The sequence below is a fragment of the Suncus etruscus genome, chromosome 13 (assembly GCF_024139225.1).
Source record: "Suncus etruscus isolate mSunEtr1 chromosome 13, mSunEtr1.pri.cur, whole genome shotgun sequence".
Classification (NCBI taxonomy): domain Eukaryota; kingdom Metazoa; phylum Chordata; class Mammalia; order Eulipotyphla; family Soricidae; genus Suncus; species Suncus etruscus.
Genome location: NC_064860.1, coordinates 8,146,757 through 8,165,292, shown reverse-complemented (window position 1 = coordinate 8,165,292; position 18,536 = coordinate 8,146,757). Strand labels below are relative to the sequence as shown.

General features: G+C 33.4%; 1 protein-coding gene across 1 annotated transcript in view; it reads left to right on the top strand.

The window, feature by feature from the left end:
* Positions 1-292: 292 nt before the first annotated feature.
* Positions 293-18,536, top strand: part of MEOX2 (mesenchyme homeobox 2) — a 67,428-nt gene continuing 49,184 nt past the window's right edge. The window contains exon 1 of the mRNA XM_049785699.1: positions 293-806. Within this exon, the coding sequence (XP_049641656.1) occupies positions 293-806 (514 nt within the window). The remainder of the gene's footprint in view (positions 807-18,536) is intronic.

Genomic DNA, 18,536 nt, shown 5'->3' with positions numbered 1-18,536 from the left:
GGACCACCTTCTTTTGGCTTCCACCTCTGGCCACTCTTTGACATCTGAGTAGTTTGGAGCGCAGCTGCCTCAGGTTCCAGCGGTTCGGATGTTACGGAGAGGGTGATCCTTAAGTGCTTGGTCCCCTGGTTTCTTTCTTCCAGCTCCCCCAAACCCCCGGCGACTTGGAGCGCCTTGGAAGGGTGTTGGGAGAAGTCACCAGGTTTTCCAGCGCCAAGGGACCCAGGCTGGTGGGCTTGGAGCACCGTGGAGAAGTCTTCTTTCTTGCCTGCGCCCCGAGACTTTGCGTGTTATGGAACACCCTCTCTTTGGCTGCCTGCGGAGCCCGCACGCCACGGCGCAAGGCTTGCATCCTTTCTCCCAGTCCTCCCTGGCCCTCCATGGAAGGTCCGACCCGATGTCCTACCCCGAGCTCTCCACGTCGTCCTCGTCTTGCATCATCGCAGGCTACCCCAACGAGGAGGGCATGTTCGCCAGCCAGCACCACCGGGGCCACCACCACCATCACCATCACCACCACCACCATCACCAGCAGCCGCAACACCAGACGCTGCCCACCAACTGGCACCTCCAACAGATGGCCTCCCCGCCGAGCGCGGCCCGGCACAGCCTTTGCCTGCAGCCGGACTCAGGGGGGCCTCCGGAACTGGGGAGCAGCCCGCCGGTGCTGTGTTCCAATTCTTCCAGCTTGGGTTCCAGCACCCCGTCCGGGGCTGCGTGCGCGCCCGGGGACTACGGCCGCCAGGCGCTGTCACCGGCAGAGGCGGAGAAGCGAAGTGGAGGCAAGAGAAAAAGCGACAGCTCGGGTAAGGGGGCGATGTCGGGACACCCGTAGAGTTGGAGGGAGGGCGAAGGGGTGTGTATGTGTGTTTGTGTGTGTTGTGTGTGCTTGGGGGGATTCCTGACATGGAGTGAGGGAACGAGGAAAATGGGAGCGCTCTTGGATTCCCTGGCTCCGCTGTGCCAACTTCCCCAAGCACCGCGTTGGTTCTGTTTGGGTAAGGCACGTGTTGCTTCAAGTAACTCCCCAAAGTTTAGCGGGAGCTGGAAAAGAAAATGACAAGTGACAGTAAGAATTGAATTTAATTGTGAAGCGTGACTTCGCTGAGAGAGAGAGAGAGAGAGAGAGAGAGAGAGAGAGAGAGAGACAGAGAGAGAGACAGAGAGAGACAGAGACAGAGAGACAGACAGACAGACAGACAGACAGAGAGAAAGGAGAGAGAGAAAGAGAGAGGGAGAGAAGAGAAGAAGAAAAAGAAGACGAAGGAGAAGAAGAAGAGAGGAAGGAGAAGAGAAGAAGAAGAGAGGAAGGAGAAGAGAAGAAGAAGAGAGGAAGGAGAAGAGAAGAAGAGAGGAAGGAGAAGAGAAGAAGAAAAGAAGAAGAAGAAGAAGAAGAAGAAGAAGAAGAAGAAGAAGAAGAAGAAGAAGAAGAAGAAGAAGAAGAAGAAGAAGAAGAAGAAGAAGAAGAAGAAGAAGAAGAAGAAGAAGAAGAAGAAGAAGAGAGAGAGAGAATGAGAGAGGGGAGAGAGAGATGGGGATGGCGAAATGGATGGGAGCTCACCGGATGCCCAATCCACCTAGGCATTATTGTGCTTCTCTGCAGGTACCACTTTGGACCTTTCCCTTGCAAATCCCAGCTCAGAAAGATCTATTTTTTTCTCCCCGTTTTTAACGGGATTTTCAAATATTTGCACACTATTTGGAACTTGTAAAGGAACTTGTCTGTGTGTTTAAAAGAAAAAAAAAATTAAAAATAGGATTTTAGAGTTCTTTAAATAGCAACCTAATCCAACTGGTTTAAAAAAAAATTAAAAGAATCCTTTCCCCGTGAGGAAATAGGCATTCAGTTCATTGTAAGAAATGTGTCAGAAAAACATAATACATAGTCCTTGAACTCTTGAGAGGTTGTACTAAATGAGAGCTGCTAAGCTCATGAGAAAAATCTGAATTTCAAAAAGTGGAAAGTGAAATTATACTCCAACTTTGTATGGGTGGATACACATTGGTCTACAAAAAAGCAAGATGAGTGAGTGTTTCTGGGTTCTAAAAAATTCTGGGCTGGTTTGTTAGTGAGCTCCCAGGAGGCGCTGATCAGTTTGGAAATCAGTTGACTGATCACTTTGCAAAAGGGGAATTCTAAGGAAAAATGGACGTTTAAAGGCTGCAAACTCAATAGTAGCAACCTAGAGCAACCATAGTTTCCCCGGCAAACTTTAGTCCATTTACATTAAATTGTTGAAAGTTGCCTTTTCATGAATGGGAACTGTCAGTTTATTTTCGTGTAGTTATAGTAAATCTCCGTTTCTTCTTTTTCTTTTTCTTTTCTTTTTTTGGTTTTTGGTTTTTGGGCCACACCCAGCGTTGCTCAGGGGTTACTCCTGGCTGTCCGCTCAGAAATAGCTCCTGGCAGGCACGGGGGACCATATGGGACACCAGGATTCGAACCAACCACCTTTGGTCCTGGATTGGCTGCTTGTAAGGCAAACACCGCTGTGCTATCTCTCCGGGCACTTTTTTTTTTTTTGGAGGTTTCTTCTTTTTCAAAGGACTTATTTTCATACTAAATTATGTATGTTATACTATACTATCTAACCCCCCTTGGTGGCTAGCATTGGTTTAAGAGTTCTATAAGATATTCCATATACTACCTGGAAAAACTGAAATAATGTTTATCACTTAGAATGTAGCTCTAGGTCCAAGATAAATGATCGTGCATCTATTCGAGTTTTTTTCTTTGCAGGAGTGATTTCAACTGTTGTTTACCCACAGTATGATAGCATCTTCTGTCACAAATTGAAAGTCTGACTTACCTATCCGTATTCAGAGATGGAATTTTCATGAGACATCAGCAATTACTTTATGTAAGAAAGTTACAAGCAAAGATCATTGTAAATAGGTTTCACTCCCCATAAGTGAAAATCTCTTGCTGCACAATTGAATGATTTGTCACAGTAAGGTTTTTCCATCTTCATTTACACACACAAAAGTCAATTTGAGAGCAGAGCGAACCTTTCATCAATTCCATTATATATTTAACTTATTTTTTATCTATATGGAATTTAGAAAGTTGATTCAAGTTCAGATTTGTTGGCGGCACACTTCCCAATTTCCAGATGTAATTAATATTAATTTACTTTCTGCAATAAGAACTTTTTGATGGGTTGTCCTTGGATAGAAAAATTTAATTAAGCATTTTATTAAGTTACTAAAATTTAATATTGATACAGTATTTTGGTTTTAGGTCTGGGTTATACAAAGAGAAATCTAAGGATGTATTGCCTCCAGACATTTTAATAATCACTCTTAAGAAATGGCGATAATATTGTTATCTTTCTTTGGTTGAAAAATATATATTTGTTTATGCATATTGAAACTGATAGAGTACCAAAGATACAATTGGATCATAAAGGTTTGCATCAGATGCCTGGATAGAGTATGAATTACTGTGAGTGATTCAGAAGTGTGAATAGATTTCCTCCTGATTGAGAAATAAGACTAGTCTTAAAAAGAAAAATATTACTGGGCAGATAAAATGAACATTTAGTTTAATGGGATATGTTTTTTTAAAAATTCTTTATTTACTAAATAGAAATACCATTGTAGCATCTGTTAATTATAGGCATACTCTTTAAGAGAAAATTTCAATCTTCCCATTTTATAATTTAATCAATTAACATTTATTAGTTTTTTTCATAGGTTAAACAACAAATATTTTTTCCTACGATGATAGTGCATTTGCTCTTCCCGCATTTACTCTTATAACAATTCCCTACCGTATTATTACAAAAGCGTCTTGAAATAATACAAATCAGAACAATGAGGCAAATCACTCTAATCCTGGTATTATTTATTTGTACATATTATTTATAGTAGGTTTTGTAGTAATGAAATAAAAATGATTTTGAAATATTTGTTGACATAAAATTGAAGGTCACATTACACATAATGGAGGCCAATGTGTTTTGCTAGATAATTTAATAACTACCTTTTTATAGTTGAGAATTTATGAATTTATGCAATTCATAAATATTATGTAAAATCATAACTAAAACCCAAATTTTATGTGACTATATCATGAATATATCCATATAAAATTCTAATATATTTGAAAAACTAGTACATGTTTAAAGCAATCAAAATTTATGAGTCATAATGTTGGTATAAGTACTATCTGTAACATTTTTCACTATGCATTTATATACATTTGCTTTCCCGTATACACATACACAAAGTCAAGAAGCTTAAAAGTCTAGAGATAAATATTTATGAATATTTATTTTTGCTACAATTTATTGACAATTGAAAATAACCAAGTTAATAGAAAAGCACATTGTAATTTTATATTTATAAAATTGTTATAAACCAGCTATACTTACACTCAACATCATTTGTCATGTCAACATTTTCCATATCTTCAAAGAAAATCTTAATACACAAAACTTTTTACAGCATTACTTAAAAATTGATATAAAGCTGACAATATATTTTTTTGGGGAAGAGTTTATATACTTACTTAGCTTCATTTATTTTGATTGTTTTTTTAAGTAATATAATTTGTATAAATTGCTAAATTTCAGTTAAAATAACAAAACCCAACTTTAGTTCCCACAGGGGGAATATGACAAAGCAATGTGTTTCATTGAAAAAATTCATTGAAAAAATATGAATACACTTTTTTAAATTGTCAAAATTTTTTCTTAAAGGGGATTTATTTAGAGTTATATATTACACATATTTGAACCATATTGCTTTCTAGTAAAGTTGCCAATATTTTATACATGGCTGCTACATTATAAAGAAGAATTGTGCCAAGTTACATATGACTACTATGTAGAATAACAAGCAGATATTATATTAGTTAAATACAAAATGATAATTTACCTCTCTAAACTTTGTTTCCAGATTTTTCCAAGATATTTCAGTAATAAGTTCTGGAGAAAAATTACTTTATTATAATTTCTATGCTATTAAATTATAAACTTTTAGCATTTGCTTTAGAATAGAAATAATCTGATTATTAAATATACAGGGTAACACTGAATAAATTAAAAGTAGAATCATTTGGATAGAAAAAATAAGTCTTTTCCCTGGAATAATAGAATAACTTATGATATAACTATTTTATTTATTTATTTACTTGTTTACTGGTTTTTGGGTCACACCCAGTGATGCTTGGGGTTACTCCTGGCTATGCCCTCAGAAATCACTACTGGCTTGTGGACATATGGGGTGCCAGAGGATCGAATTGCCGTCAGTCCTAGATTAGTGTGTGCAAGGCAGATGCTCTACTGCTTGAGTCACTGCTCTGTCTCCTGATGTGACTAATTCTAATTTTAAAATTATGACCTGACCTAAAAAAATCTGAGTGCCAAGACCTACATGAATATGATTAAACTATAGACAAAAAGTTATGCAAAACTTTATTTTAGCTAGTATACTGTTTTATTGTTGAAACAATAGTGAATTGAATGAAGAATAAAAATTGTGATGGTACCAATTTTGTGTAAATACATTATTTACACAATAAATACGTACATGGAAATTATGAAATGAGAGATATGGATAGCATTGAAAAGACTTCAGTGTGGATAAAAAATCCACCATTATATCTTCAAGTTTTTTTCATAGAAATGATTCACGAGAACTATCGTATAAACTATCTCCACTAAAAAATTAACAAAACAAAATGCTTTAGCGTTATCGTCTTGATTATATCTCAGTGAGGTAAACAACATATTTCTTAGAGCGCATTACATAAGAGGTTAAACTTTTGCAAAATAATAGGATACAATGGATTTAATTTTATATAAAACAGAAAAATTTAAAAGTAATCTTATATTTAGTAAAATGTATAGTTCTGTATTGAGAATTAATAGCTGAATTATGTAAGAGACCTAATATATAAATATTGCATATACTTGGCCTTGTAATGATGCCAGTTTTATTCTTTTAATATATTCTAATTCAACAATATGCATATATGCATGTACATACACAAGAAGGCAACTATATTTTCTTATGGTGTGTAAAATGGCACCCTAATACATAAGCCAAAGATATGAGAATATTTTTAGATATTTACTTTGAGACAAAAATCATACATGGTTTTAAGCTGCTGCTACTTTAATTACTTATTGAAGTATTTAGAATATTTAGTACCTACCTATTTTCAAGTATTAGCAAAATGATCATAGGTTTCTGTGAATGGCAAATGTTAAAATGAAAAATTATGAAAAATGAGTGGAATAATTTCTTAACGTATATTTGTAGAATTAATAGTGGCAGATGACTATCTTTTTTAACATTCTCTTTATTTTTTGCAAAATTGTTTATTTTAATATTAATAAGCCATCTTTTGGGGGAAATATATTAACACATTCAGTGAGATTGTCATAAATAGCAGTTTTTCTTGTTGGATGTAATCATAAAATATAAAAGTTAATTTTCAATTTTCCCATTAAACTATAGTCCTGATTTTACATTGATGACTAGTTCTAATGTCTGAAAGGAAGACAAAATTGTATATAAAAAATGTAATGACTAAAATCAAAGACCATAACTTAAAAGTTGTGGTAAGTCATGTATATTTCCTATGTAATAAGTATAGGCAAAAATACATTTTGTCACAACATATTTCTAGCTGTATGATTTAGTAACTTCATATTTTAATTAGAACAAAGTAAACACAATTTTTTTTCACATCTTTATTATGATACTCTTTCTACTACTTCTTTGGATAGCTGTATTAGTTCAGAACTCTTAACAAGTGATGGTATAGTCTGAAAAATTAGCTGTGGTACTCTGTCCAACTCTTAACTTCTAGTCATCAATTATATGCAAAATTTAGTTGGAAAACCTTTGGAAAACTTTTTTTCCTCATGGATCAAAACTTAAATTGGTAAAAGTAATTTAGGTCTTGACTAAATTTGCATTTGTCTGTGTTGCACGAAACTCATTTCAATCCAATGTTCCTTGCATTAGTAAGTTTTTAGTTATGTCTAAGAATGTAGAGAATTTATTTTCTGTTTAAAACTGTATGGGGTGGGGAGGAGGGAGATTTGGGATATTGGTAATGGGAATGTTGCACTGGTGAAGGGGGTTGTTCTTTACATGACTGAAACCCAACTACTATCATGTTTGTAATCAAGGTGTTTAAATGAAGATATTAATAAAAATAAAAAACTGTTATTATATCTAATATTATACAAATAATAGTGATATCACTGTATTTGTATAAACTAGAGGTATTGTTTTGGTTTTCAGTGTTTTTTCATTTAATAACTTTTGACAAACTAATTACTCAGTTATTTTGTAAGCAGATCTGTTCTCATTTATGAATGGAACAGTTATTAATTTTCTTTTTTTTTGAAAATTTTAGTATACTATAAAATATCCCATTACTCATGAAAACTTATCCTCAGTATGTTGCCAAACAATGTGATATTTCTGAATGCATAAGGTACTCTATATATCTTTAGACATGTCCTAGGAATTTTTCTTTTACTTAAGTTAGGAAAATATACTTGATCACTTATATTTAAACAAACATAATCATAAAAAGTATATAATATGTATACCTTGTAAAGTGTTTACACAAAAATAATAGACAATTTAAAATAATTTTAAAATGAAACTTTACTGTTCCTATGGTCTATTGTTTTAAAATTGGTTCTTTGACATATATTATTCTCAACCTATCTTTAAAAGTCAGAATTTCTTTTTTTTTTGGGGGGGGGGCCACACCTGGTGACGCAGAATTTCTTTTTAATAATTGGATGGTTTCATTATTCTAAAACTTTATATTTGGAGAATAAATTAATATATTCTTGAAGCTTAGTTTTTATTGCAAATGTAACATGTTTTATAGGAAATAACGTACTGTGGTAAAAACTTTAGGATTTTAATTAAAGTTTTAAATTCAAAACCCTTGTTCTTCAAAATTTAACAGGATTAATTTAATCTTAATAGTCCCAATGAATTTATAAATTCTATGGTATATCTTTATAACTCTTTACCTCAAGTGTTAAATGTTAGTTTATTGTATCCTAAATAGCTATGATGATTAAATTATTAATCCAAGTTTTTTTACATTTTTATTTATTTATAATATTTTTGATAGAAAGATTAATGAGAAAAAGAAAACATGAGAATAATGAGAGGAGGGTGTTGAATTTACTAGGACATTGGAATTATATTTAAAATACATTTAAATACAAGTCATTGATTTTAAAAAGTCTAGACACACATATACACAATACTAGAATTCCTAAGTTTATTTCTTGGTAACATATTCTTAAAGATAGCATCCAGATTAAGAACCTTACTATGGTGCTAAATATTGCATTTACAAAATAAAATATTAAGCTGGAAGCATATACAACAATGTAGAGTTCCCAGTCTATAGCTAATTATCAATAAATTTTTTTCAGCCAAATCTTCCTAGTCCGACATTTATTATTTTATTTTTATCATATCACAATTCTACATATTACCATAAAGCTAAAAATAAAGAAACACAAAAACAATTAGTTGTTGTTTATAACTGTGGTAAAAAAAAATAAGACGAAGTAATTTCTCTCAGGCTTTTCAGTAATTTAGGGGAGGAAGGCTTCAGCTTATGTTAGAAACTGCCAGTAGAACTTGAAGAGTCTGGAATTTTGCTCTGAAATATATCCTTAAAGCTTTGCCAGAAATGACACCCAAATAAAAATTTATTTTTTGTAAAGTGACAGTTATTTGCAAATGTAGTGGTGAAATGTATTCGGCATCTGCAGAGGTAGCTTCTTAGACTGTCTGGAGAGCACACCATTTTGGGTGACTGTTCTGAACTGCCTGAAAAAAGGCACACTCTAAACTGAGGTATGGTATTACTAAGTTCTTCTTATTACAGTAGGTTATTTTTATTACTATTATTATTAATAGTAAAAAATAACAAATAGGCAAGTATTATAATGAATTGAATGATTTCAAGTCATATTCACACATGATTAAAACAGTTTTGATAATGTAGTTTAGGACAATAGAATTGCACCATTAAAAATCGTAGTGTGAATTAAACTGAACAAATGTAGCTTTGATTTTGTAGAATATACAGCACTGGTTCACCAACAGGCTTTCACTTTTTAAGAACCATCTTAAAGAGAAAGTCATAATTTGTTGGGTAGATTGAAAGCAAGCGGCATCTCTGCTTATTTCATATTTCTCAAAAGAAAAATGAGTTGAGCATATGTGTGGCCTTTAACAGACTTTCTACAGCTACAGGCTACATTTACGCTAGTGTTTTTTTTTTCCCTTACCGACAATATAAACAGGCCTTGATGCATTAATCTGCACAGCACTAGATGTAAATGACTAGTTAAGACTGATTGAAATGTCAGGAAAATCACAGGTAGGCATTTAAGTCTAGTGCCAGATGTCACCTATCTTTCTAGACACATCATATTTTGAATGCCTATCATCAAACTTGATGAAATTAAATTTAGTATTTTTTTCCAGAATTAATCTTACTCTAGAATTACTCTTTACTTCTTGAAGTAAATCTTTACTAATTTCTATTCTAGGCTTCCAGATATTTCGGTAAATAGAAACTGTATATCTATTCGTCCATGTATTTGCAAGTTGATAAATCATAAAGTATCATATAAGATTTGTCTTAGGTGACATTCCTCAAAAGCATGACTTAAGGCTCAGTGGTCCTCAAACTATGGCCCGCAGGCCTCATATAGTATTTGTATCTGTTTTGTCCTTCATTGCAAAATAAGATATATGCAGTGTGCATAAGAATTCGTTTATAAGTTTTGTTTTTACTATAGTCAGACCCTCCAATGGTCTGAGGGACAGTGAACTGGCCCCCTGTTTAAAAAGTTTGACTCCTAAGGCATTATGGTAGCCAATTAATGGTAGGCGATACACAGGGAAGAAACTGGCAGTAGTGAATCAACTAGAATAATCCCGCAAGTGGAAACTTTTAGTTCTTATAATGCTACAGAACAAATAGAGCCTTTTCCAGAACCAGGATCCAGAGAAAAAAGCAATGGAGAGGCTTTGTAGAAAGCTGGAATTGCAGAGAGAGGATAGCAAAGATTGTCATCTGTTCGCATGCTCCCAGTTCTTGCTATCTTCCTACAGTAGCCAACTGAAATAAAAAGATAATCTTGGTGGAGGAAATTTCCAGAAGCCACCTAGAATAAATATGGTCACTGAGGAGAAAGGTTGGGAAAGATCTCGAAAAACGTGTCTCTCTGTTCCTAAATTACCTTAATTCAACGTTTGATATACCATTAGTTTCTAGGCTGAGTGTGGAAAGGTAGGAAAGGGAACTTGAAATACTGTTGGAGGGAGGTTGACACTGGTGATGAAACTGGCGTCAGAACACTGTCTAAAATTCTACTATGAATAATGTTATAAATCATGGGACTTAAATAAAATTAAATGTAAAAGAATTATAGTGTAGGTACCAGAGAGAGAGAGAGAGAGAGAGAGAGTGAAGTGTATAAGATGTTTGCTTTACATGCAACTAATTGGTCTGAGTATGGTGTCCTGTGTACTGATAGAAATGAGTTCTGAGGACAGCAGATGTGCCTTAGTTTCCTAACCATTTTATTATATATATAATTGTTTAAAATTAAATAATACACAAATAAAGTAATGCACATAAGTTTCATTAAATGTTATTGAAATAAAATGAAAAAATTTTGTTTTTTGGGGGAACATACCTGGTAATTTTCAGGGGTTACTCCCGGCTATGAGCTCAGAAAACCTGGTAATTTTCAGGGGTTACTCCTGGCTATGATCTCAGAAAACACTCCTGGCTTGGGGGGCCATATGGGACACCAGGAATCAAACCAAGGTTCGTCCTGAGTCAGCCACATGCAAGGCAAGTGCCTTGCATTACTGTGCTACCACTCCTGCCCCAAATGAAATATCTTTATTTTTATTTATTTTGTGGTTCTGGGGATCAAGCACAGGCTTTGGGGCATATGAAATATGTGATCACCTGAGTTATCTTCCTAGACATTAACTATTATTTTTATCATCTATCAATAGTGGTACAATTATGTCTTGGGTATGTGTACACCATTCTAAAATTATATCTATGGATGCTGCCTTTTTTTGTTTTTTGTTTTTTGTTTTTTTTTGTTTTTGGGCCACACCCGGTGACGCTCAGGGTTTACTCCTGGCTATACGCTCAGAAGTTGCTCCTGGCTTGGGGGACCATATGGGACGCCGGGGGATCGAACCGCGGTCCATCCAAGGCTAGCGCAGGCAAGGCAGGCACCTTACCTCTAGTGCCACCGCCCGGCCCCAGATGCTGCCTTTTTATTACTCCCTCTAAAATGTTTATCTATGAGGGAAAAGTTGAGGGACATTTATTTAAAATAAACAAATTTAAACCAGGACAATTTAAGATAACAACAAAATCTGAAGTATAAATTAAAGATTAGAAACTGAACATATCATTTTTCTGTCGTACTGAAGAGTTTTTCCTGATTGCATTCATGTATTGCTGCTCTTTATTATTTTACTGGTTCCATTGAAGACACTCATGTTTGGCATATAAGCATAATATTTTAGCAATAAATAAACTGTTATATAGTATAAATTCAAAGCACACAAAGTTTTGCTTTGGCTCATATTTTTTCATAAAAAAGATTAAGTATGTTTATGTTTATTTTGTTAAGTAAGTTCTTCCAAATCACTGCTTTGGTTGAAGTAACAGAAAATGTACAATTTCTCCAAGTTGAAAACAGTGGTTCATTGGCTAATTTCACTCAACTTAGTCATTTTTATTTCAACCATAGTTCAGTGTGGTGAACTGAGAAAGGATTGTCTCTCAGAGAAATGGAAACATATGACAAGTGGTAATTTTTGGAGTTGTTTTTGAATGTGATAGTAGAATGAAATACTTTATGCATTAAAAGCCTAAATGCCGAGGGTTGATCTAAGATTTTTAGATCTCATAGATTTTTAGACTCATAGTAATTGATTCTCTAAAACTTTACAAGTAGAAAATTTTGAAAGAATAGTGATAGATTCCTTTTTAAATGATGGATGGTCTGGAAGGGTGTAGAGAGATAAAGACAAACAAGCATTAAATGTCAAATGATAGTTTACAGTGACAAAAAGGGCCAACCTTTTATCTCCTAAAGTTCATGGGACTTTTTGGGGGGATATAGCGACACACCCTGATAGCTCAGGGCTTATTTCTATTTCTACACTAAGGGGTCACTCCTGACTGGACTCAGTGGACCATATATAGTGTTAGGAATATTGCTTTAGTTGGCCACTTGCAAAGCAAATATTTTACCACCTATACTAGTCTATGACCTCCAAATTTCATATTTATTAATGAGTTGAAATCTATAATGTTAAACATATTATTAGAATATAATTAGAAACTAACCATACAACTAACCATACACTAACCATATAGCCATGCAACAAATAACTATTAGACTATTAGAAATCAAAAAAATCAATTACCAGTATGGATTTCTGACATATTATACAAAATATTTACTTTGTAAATATCTTTAAAAGTTTAATATCAGGTAATATGCAAGAGTGAAGTTATATTTTATGCCATCAGTTCTATACTGAATACTATTTTATCCATTTAAGAAAATTTAATACAATGAAAATTAATTTAATTGAGCTTTATGTATTATGTACTTCTTTGTTTTATGACTGAAAGAAAAATAGGAAGTCAACAAAAGTTCACTTTATTTCAATTTTATTTCTAAGTTCTGATTTTATTTTTATTGCATTAAATAGTCCTTCACAGAAGATGTTCAGAAATAATGAGTGACCAGGTTGTCTGCGCTAAGTGCATTTCCCTTATGTCTCCTATTCTTTCTACTCATAGTCTTTGTAATCTTTAAATTACAGAAATATCTATTCCTTCCTAGTAAAGTGAACCATGTCACACTGGGGGACATTCTAACACTAATTATAGAATCTTAATCATTACTTGTTCCTATAGAACCTACTTCTTACTACCGAAGCGGTGGCGCTAGCAGTAAGGCATCTGCGTTGCAAGTGCTAACCTAGGACGGACCACAGTTCGATCCCCTGGTGTTCCATATGGTTCCTCGAGTTAGGAGCAATTTTTGAGCACATAGCCAGGAGTAATCCCTGAATGTCACCGGGTATGGCCCAAAAACCAAAAATAAAATAAAACAAAATAACTTACTAATACCCAGTACTTACATATCAACTAGTGTCTATCAATAATAGTTTTAATTAACTACAATCTCAATTTCAAAATAATAAAAATGATTATTCTTTTACATTATTAATTGTAATATGCACCTCAAATTCTACAGGTTAATAGTGTCAGATGATTCATTGTATCAGCTTCTTTCACAATTCTTCCTAAACATATCCTATTCATATTTTTAAAATAAAAAATACATGAAATCAAAGAAAATAAATAAACAAGCCTATAGGGTTCATTATATATTAAATGTGACAAGGTATCTCATTTACAATACTAAGCTCCTTTCTCATATAACAAGTAACTAAAAATACATATATATATATATATATTTATCAGGTACAGTTACTTTGGTCTGGCCATTGATATTCTTTAAAGTTCTTGGGTAATCCTTCTATATTGCCAAGATCAAGATCTCTCATAATATTCTTTCTTGTAGAATGAAAAGTTCTTAGGTGTGATTCTGTATTATAAAAGCCTTATACATTTTTCTTTGTTGTGCCCAAATTCATAGGTGCTCAGACTAAATCCTGGCTTAGTACTAGGTGTTTTACTCATTGATGAAACTTGAAACATGCCAGGCTCTGCCTTGAACCCAGGCCACCTGCATTATACAGACTGTTGAGCTGGATAATCAGCTTTCAATATTTATTTTTACATTTGATAAGCAACTCTATCTTTGATAGCTCAAGAAAATCTTTGAATTTTTATAAATTTTCTTTTAAATACATGCAGTCTTCTTCAATCATCATGACATTTAGTATGCAGAGTAGCAGTTGGCAGGTACAGATCACTACTTAACATTCAATTATATAAAATATAAAATTCATTTCCTCTCTAACAATAACCAACCAATAACTAATAATCGACTCTACTAGTCATGCGATCATTGAATATAATGATTTGTGCTTATATAAAACATTTTCTTCTATTAGAAAGTCCAATTGACAGCATTTTTGGACAAAAAAAATGCAAAAAAAAACCCACTTTTTTATTTTCAGTTAACCAAAAAAGTTGTTATGGGTGAAATGGAACTTCTGAAATGGACAAAGAGATTATGAGAACTCAAATACAGTATGAAGCCAGCTACAAGTAAATGTCTAGCTGAAAAATGTTGAGGCAGATCAGAAGATAGTGGTTTACTAAAACACTTTTGAATTAATGCTACTTTGGCCTAACTAAAAAATTCACTAAAATAAAATGTGTTCAATAATGTTGAAGAGATAGAATTGCACTTTCATATAGTTATTCAATATAACATATAACCCTGAGATTTGGAATTTTTTCAAAATAAAATAAGTGATATGGCTTATGTAAACTTAGGTGTGAAATGCTATCAAAGGAAAACACAACTTAATAATTGAGAATACAAAAAAATAAAATTTAGGAAGTTAAAAGAGAAACAATGAAAACATATTTAAAAATGTAAGGTCAACTAGGGAGATTCTTCCAGTCCTCTTGAGGAATAGGGAGGAGAACATATTTCTGGGAAAGGGTGGGAACATGCCAGGAATTGGGTTAGATTTTCCAGGGGAAAGTATGGAAAAAGTAATAGAATGAGACAGTGGCAATGAATGACATAGAGTTATTAAATTTTTAACTCTCTCCAAAGATTTGTTTAATCTTTATTTGTGATCCAGGATTGCAAGTCAGGTACTTAATAAAGAGATATGTCTACTAGAGGGTTTTCTTTATTTCAGAGGAAAAATGAGAAAAAAGAAGTCATCTCTATTTAGAAAAAAAGCAAATATTCTCACAGTTACTCATACATCTATACTGCAAAGCATCTGGGTATACTTGACTAGGGCCATACATTACAACCACAACATTTGTGGGAATAGAAAAACTATTCCTCAGTATTCATTTTAAGAGAAAGTAACTGACAATTATTCAATTCATTATTCAATTAATGATTGAATGACTAGATATCTGGCAAAAAAAGAATTAAAGGGGGCAATAATAGTACAGCATATTAGGCAATGCTATATGTATTCTCCATAGATGTCATGAGTTGAAATGCACATTTAACTATAAAATGTAGGAAATATATTAATGATTGCATTTGGGAAATCTCAAGGAAACAGAAATGAAATACACATTAGAGCACTGGGACAAGTATACATAAGTGTCTTAGCATGTCTCATTGTTTTTAAGAGTTTTTGGAACTATATCAGACCAAAGCAAATATGATTTGCAATAAAGTTTTATTGGCAATATAAAAAAATGAGGGAAACCTTTTAGTCATTTTAATGAACAAAATATATGTGTTTGTTTTTATACTGAAAATTTGTTCATTGATATTTGATGATCATTCGTGTATAAATGTGTGAACGTGGCAATTGATATTACTAATAGATTTTTAAATTTAGTTGTATAAATTTTAGTTTCTCCTATTTAAAAATAAGTGATTTTTTTTCTCATCCATGACACAGTAAGTAGATCTGAGGTTATTTTTTTAAATATAAATCATTTAGAAAATATAGTTTATAAAACAAAGCAGCCTTATTAAGAAGATCCCTAGTTAAAATGTGTCAGTTTAGTGCAATAAAGTAGGAAATATTTATATACTTATCCATATGTATATTTGTTTTGTTTTGGAGCTACACCTGGTGGTGCTCAGTGGTTACTGCTGGCTTTTGTGTTCAGAAATGATTTCTGGAGGTGCTCAGGAGAACAAATGGGGATATCAGGGACTGAACCCAGGATTCTTATATGCAAGACAATCACCCTACCTGCTGTGCTATCCCTACCTACCTCATCTTTTTAAAAAGCATTTCCATTTACACTATCTGGTGTAATTGTTCTTTCTCCTTTAAAATTTTTTTTTCAATATTAGGGTAATATTTGCTTCAACAAAATTGTAAGGGACTGTTTGTTTCTCTGATTTTCGTAAAGAGGCCAAAAGGATTGGAATTCTTCTTCAAAGTTCTGAATTAACTTACTAGTGAACCCATGTAAGCCTAGACTTTACTTTTGAGGGAGACTTCTCACTACCATTTCAACGTCCTAGATCATAATATGTCTGTTTAATATTCAGTATCTTCTTGGTTCAGCCTGCAGTGGTCTTGAGTCCAAAATGTGTCTATTTCTTCTAGTTTCTCTAGTTTGTGGCATAACTGAAGGAGGTGAGAGTCTTTAGTTATACAAAGAACTCACGGCCTGCGAGACCCCTGAATGGAAACCCATTTGGAACCTTGTAAAACAAGTGAAATGGCTTCATTCCTTTTAGAGCTCCTCATGTTATAGACAATTTCTCCTTTCTATCTATATCATGATAACTGTGAAATTTATTTTATTAGTATTTCTTGATATGCTACATTTGAGGGAAATCATGTTCGTCTCTTTTTCATCTGACTTATTCCATTCAGGTAATGGCCTTTCTAACAATCCATGTATCTCTCAATGATATATTTTTACTGTTTATTCCACTGTGCAAAAAGACCAGAAGTATTTAAGCTATTTCTCTGATAACAGGTGTTAAAGTTGTTTCTAATTTGGGACTATTGTAAATGATGCAGAAGATGCATTGATTTCTTTGACAAAGTTGTTTTTGTATTTTGGGATAAATATCCAGAATTGGAATAACATTACTATATAGGATTTCTGTTGTTGATTTACTGAGAAATATCCATATTGCTTTACAAAATGGCAATGCTATTTTATTAATTTATTAAGTGCCCCTAAGCAGCGCAAGGATGGCTCAGGTAGTTCTTGACAACAAAGGGCCTGAGCAACAGCACTGAGTTTTTGCAATGGACCATAGTACTGTTTTGCTAAGAATTGCATGGAGTTGCTCCTAAATCCCTTGAGCATCTCCCCATATACCCTATAGCCACAAAAATATAAATTAGCTGATATTTCCCAGTTCAGAATTGCCCACTTGGCCACTTACTATAGAAAGTACTATGATAGCTATAAATTTTGACGTTCTCAGATTAGTCATTTTGTTATTTTATTCTCTTGGTTTTAATGAATGCTAAACATAAGTTTTCTATTTAGCTTTCTTTTGTAATGAATCAGAGAAGGTCCATTCTCCATTGATAAATGTTTAGTGGTTATGTTGCATTACATTTACATTCTGACATAATTGGCCATTCTTTAAGAAGAAATAGGTTGTGCCATTTTATAAACACTCTTGAATTATTTTCTGAAAATATAAATAAAACAGATGTTTATCAATAATTCATATAAAAGTTAGATGTATAATACATATAACTTGAAATTACTCTCTAATTTGAAGATTGTCTTTTGTGTTCTTTTATATAATTCATTTTTATTGAGTTGCCAGAGTTTACAGTACAGTTAATTACCCTTTTCCTACATCTATGATTCCAATAGCATACCCATCACAAGAAAGCCCACTTTTTGAGAGATTGCTTTTGGTGAGAGTAGTCCTTCTAAATATCAGACATCTTTATTTGGCCACTTTGGGCTTAATAGTGCCTTGAATATTTTTCAAAAGTTCAACAAAATAGCAAACTCATCAGGATTCTTTCTTCTTTTAAAATTTAAGATTTTCAATTTTTTTTTTTATTTTTGGCTTTTGGGACACACCATTGGAGTTCAAGGGTTACTCCTGGCTCTCCTTTTAGAAATCTCTCCTGGCAGGCTAAGAGGACCATATGGGATGCTAAGGATCAAACCCAGGTCTGTCCAGGGTCTGCTGCATGCAAGCAAATGCCCTATTGCTGTGCTCTTGCATCCGGTCCTTAATATGTTGATTTTCTTTACTTGTCATCCTGTCCCTTATGTAAATAAATTCATATTAGTTTTAAAATGTGACAAAAATGTGAGTTTTAATTACAAAATATTCTGGGGCAGTGGCACAAGTGGTAAGGGGTCTGCCTTGCGCATGCTAGTCTAGGACAGATAGTAGTTTGATTCCCCCAGCGTCCCATATGGTTCCCCAAGCCAGGAGCAATTTCTGAGCACATAGCCTGACCGTCAGTCACTAGGTGTGGCCCAAAAACCAATATATATATATATATATATATATATATATATATATATATATATATAATATTTAACATTGTCTTGTAGATTTGTGTGTACTTAGATAGATAATTGAACTGTAAATTTTAAGGCTTTTTGAATGGATTTTCACTGTGTGTGTTCATGTGTGTAATGTGTGTGTGTGTGATTTGCACTTTAATAAACATGTTATCACTACTTTTCATTACTCCAAAATGATCAAATTCCTATGATGTCTTTTTATGTGGAGACTACCAGGAAATAGAAAAATCACTTTTCTTGAATTCTAATAAAGTAGGTGGAAGTAAGATGGTATGATGCAAGAAAAATAGCTGCAAAGTCTTTACCC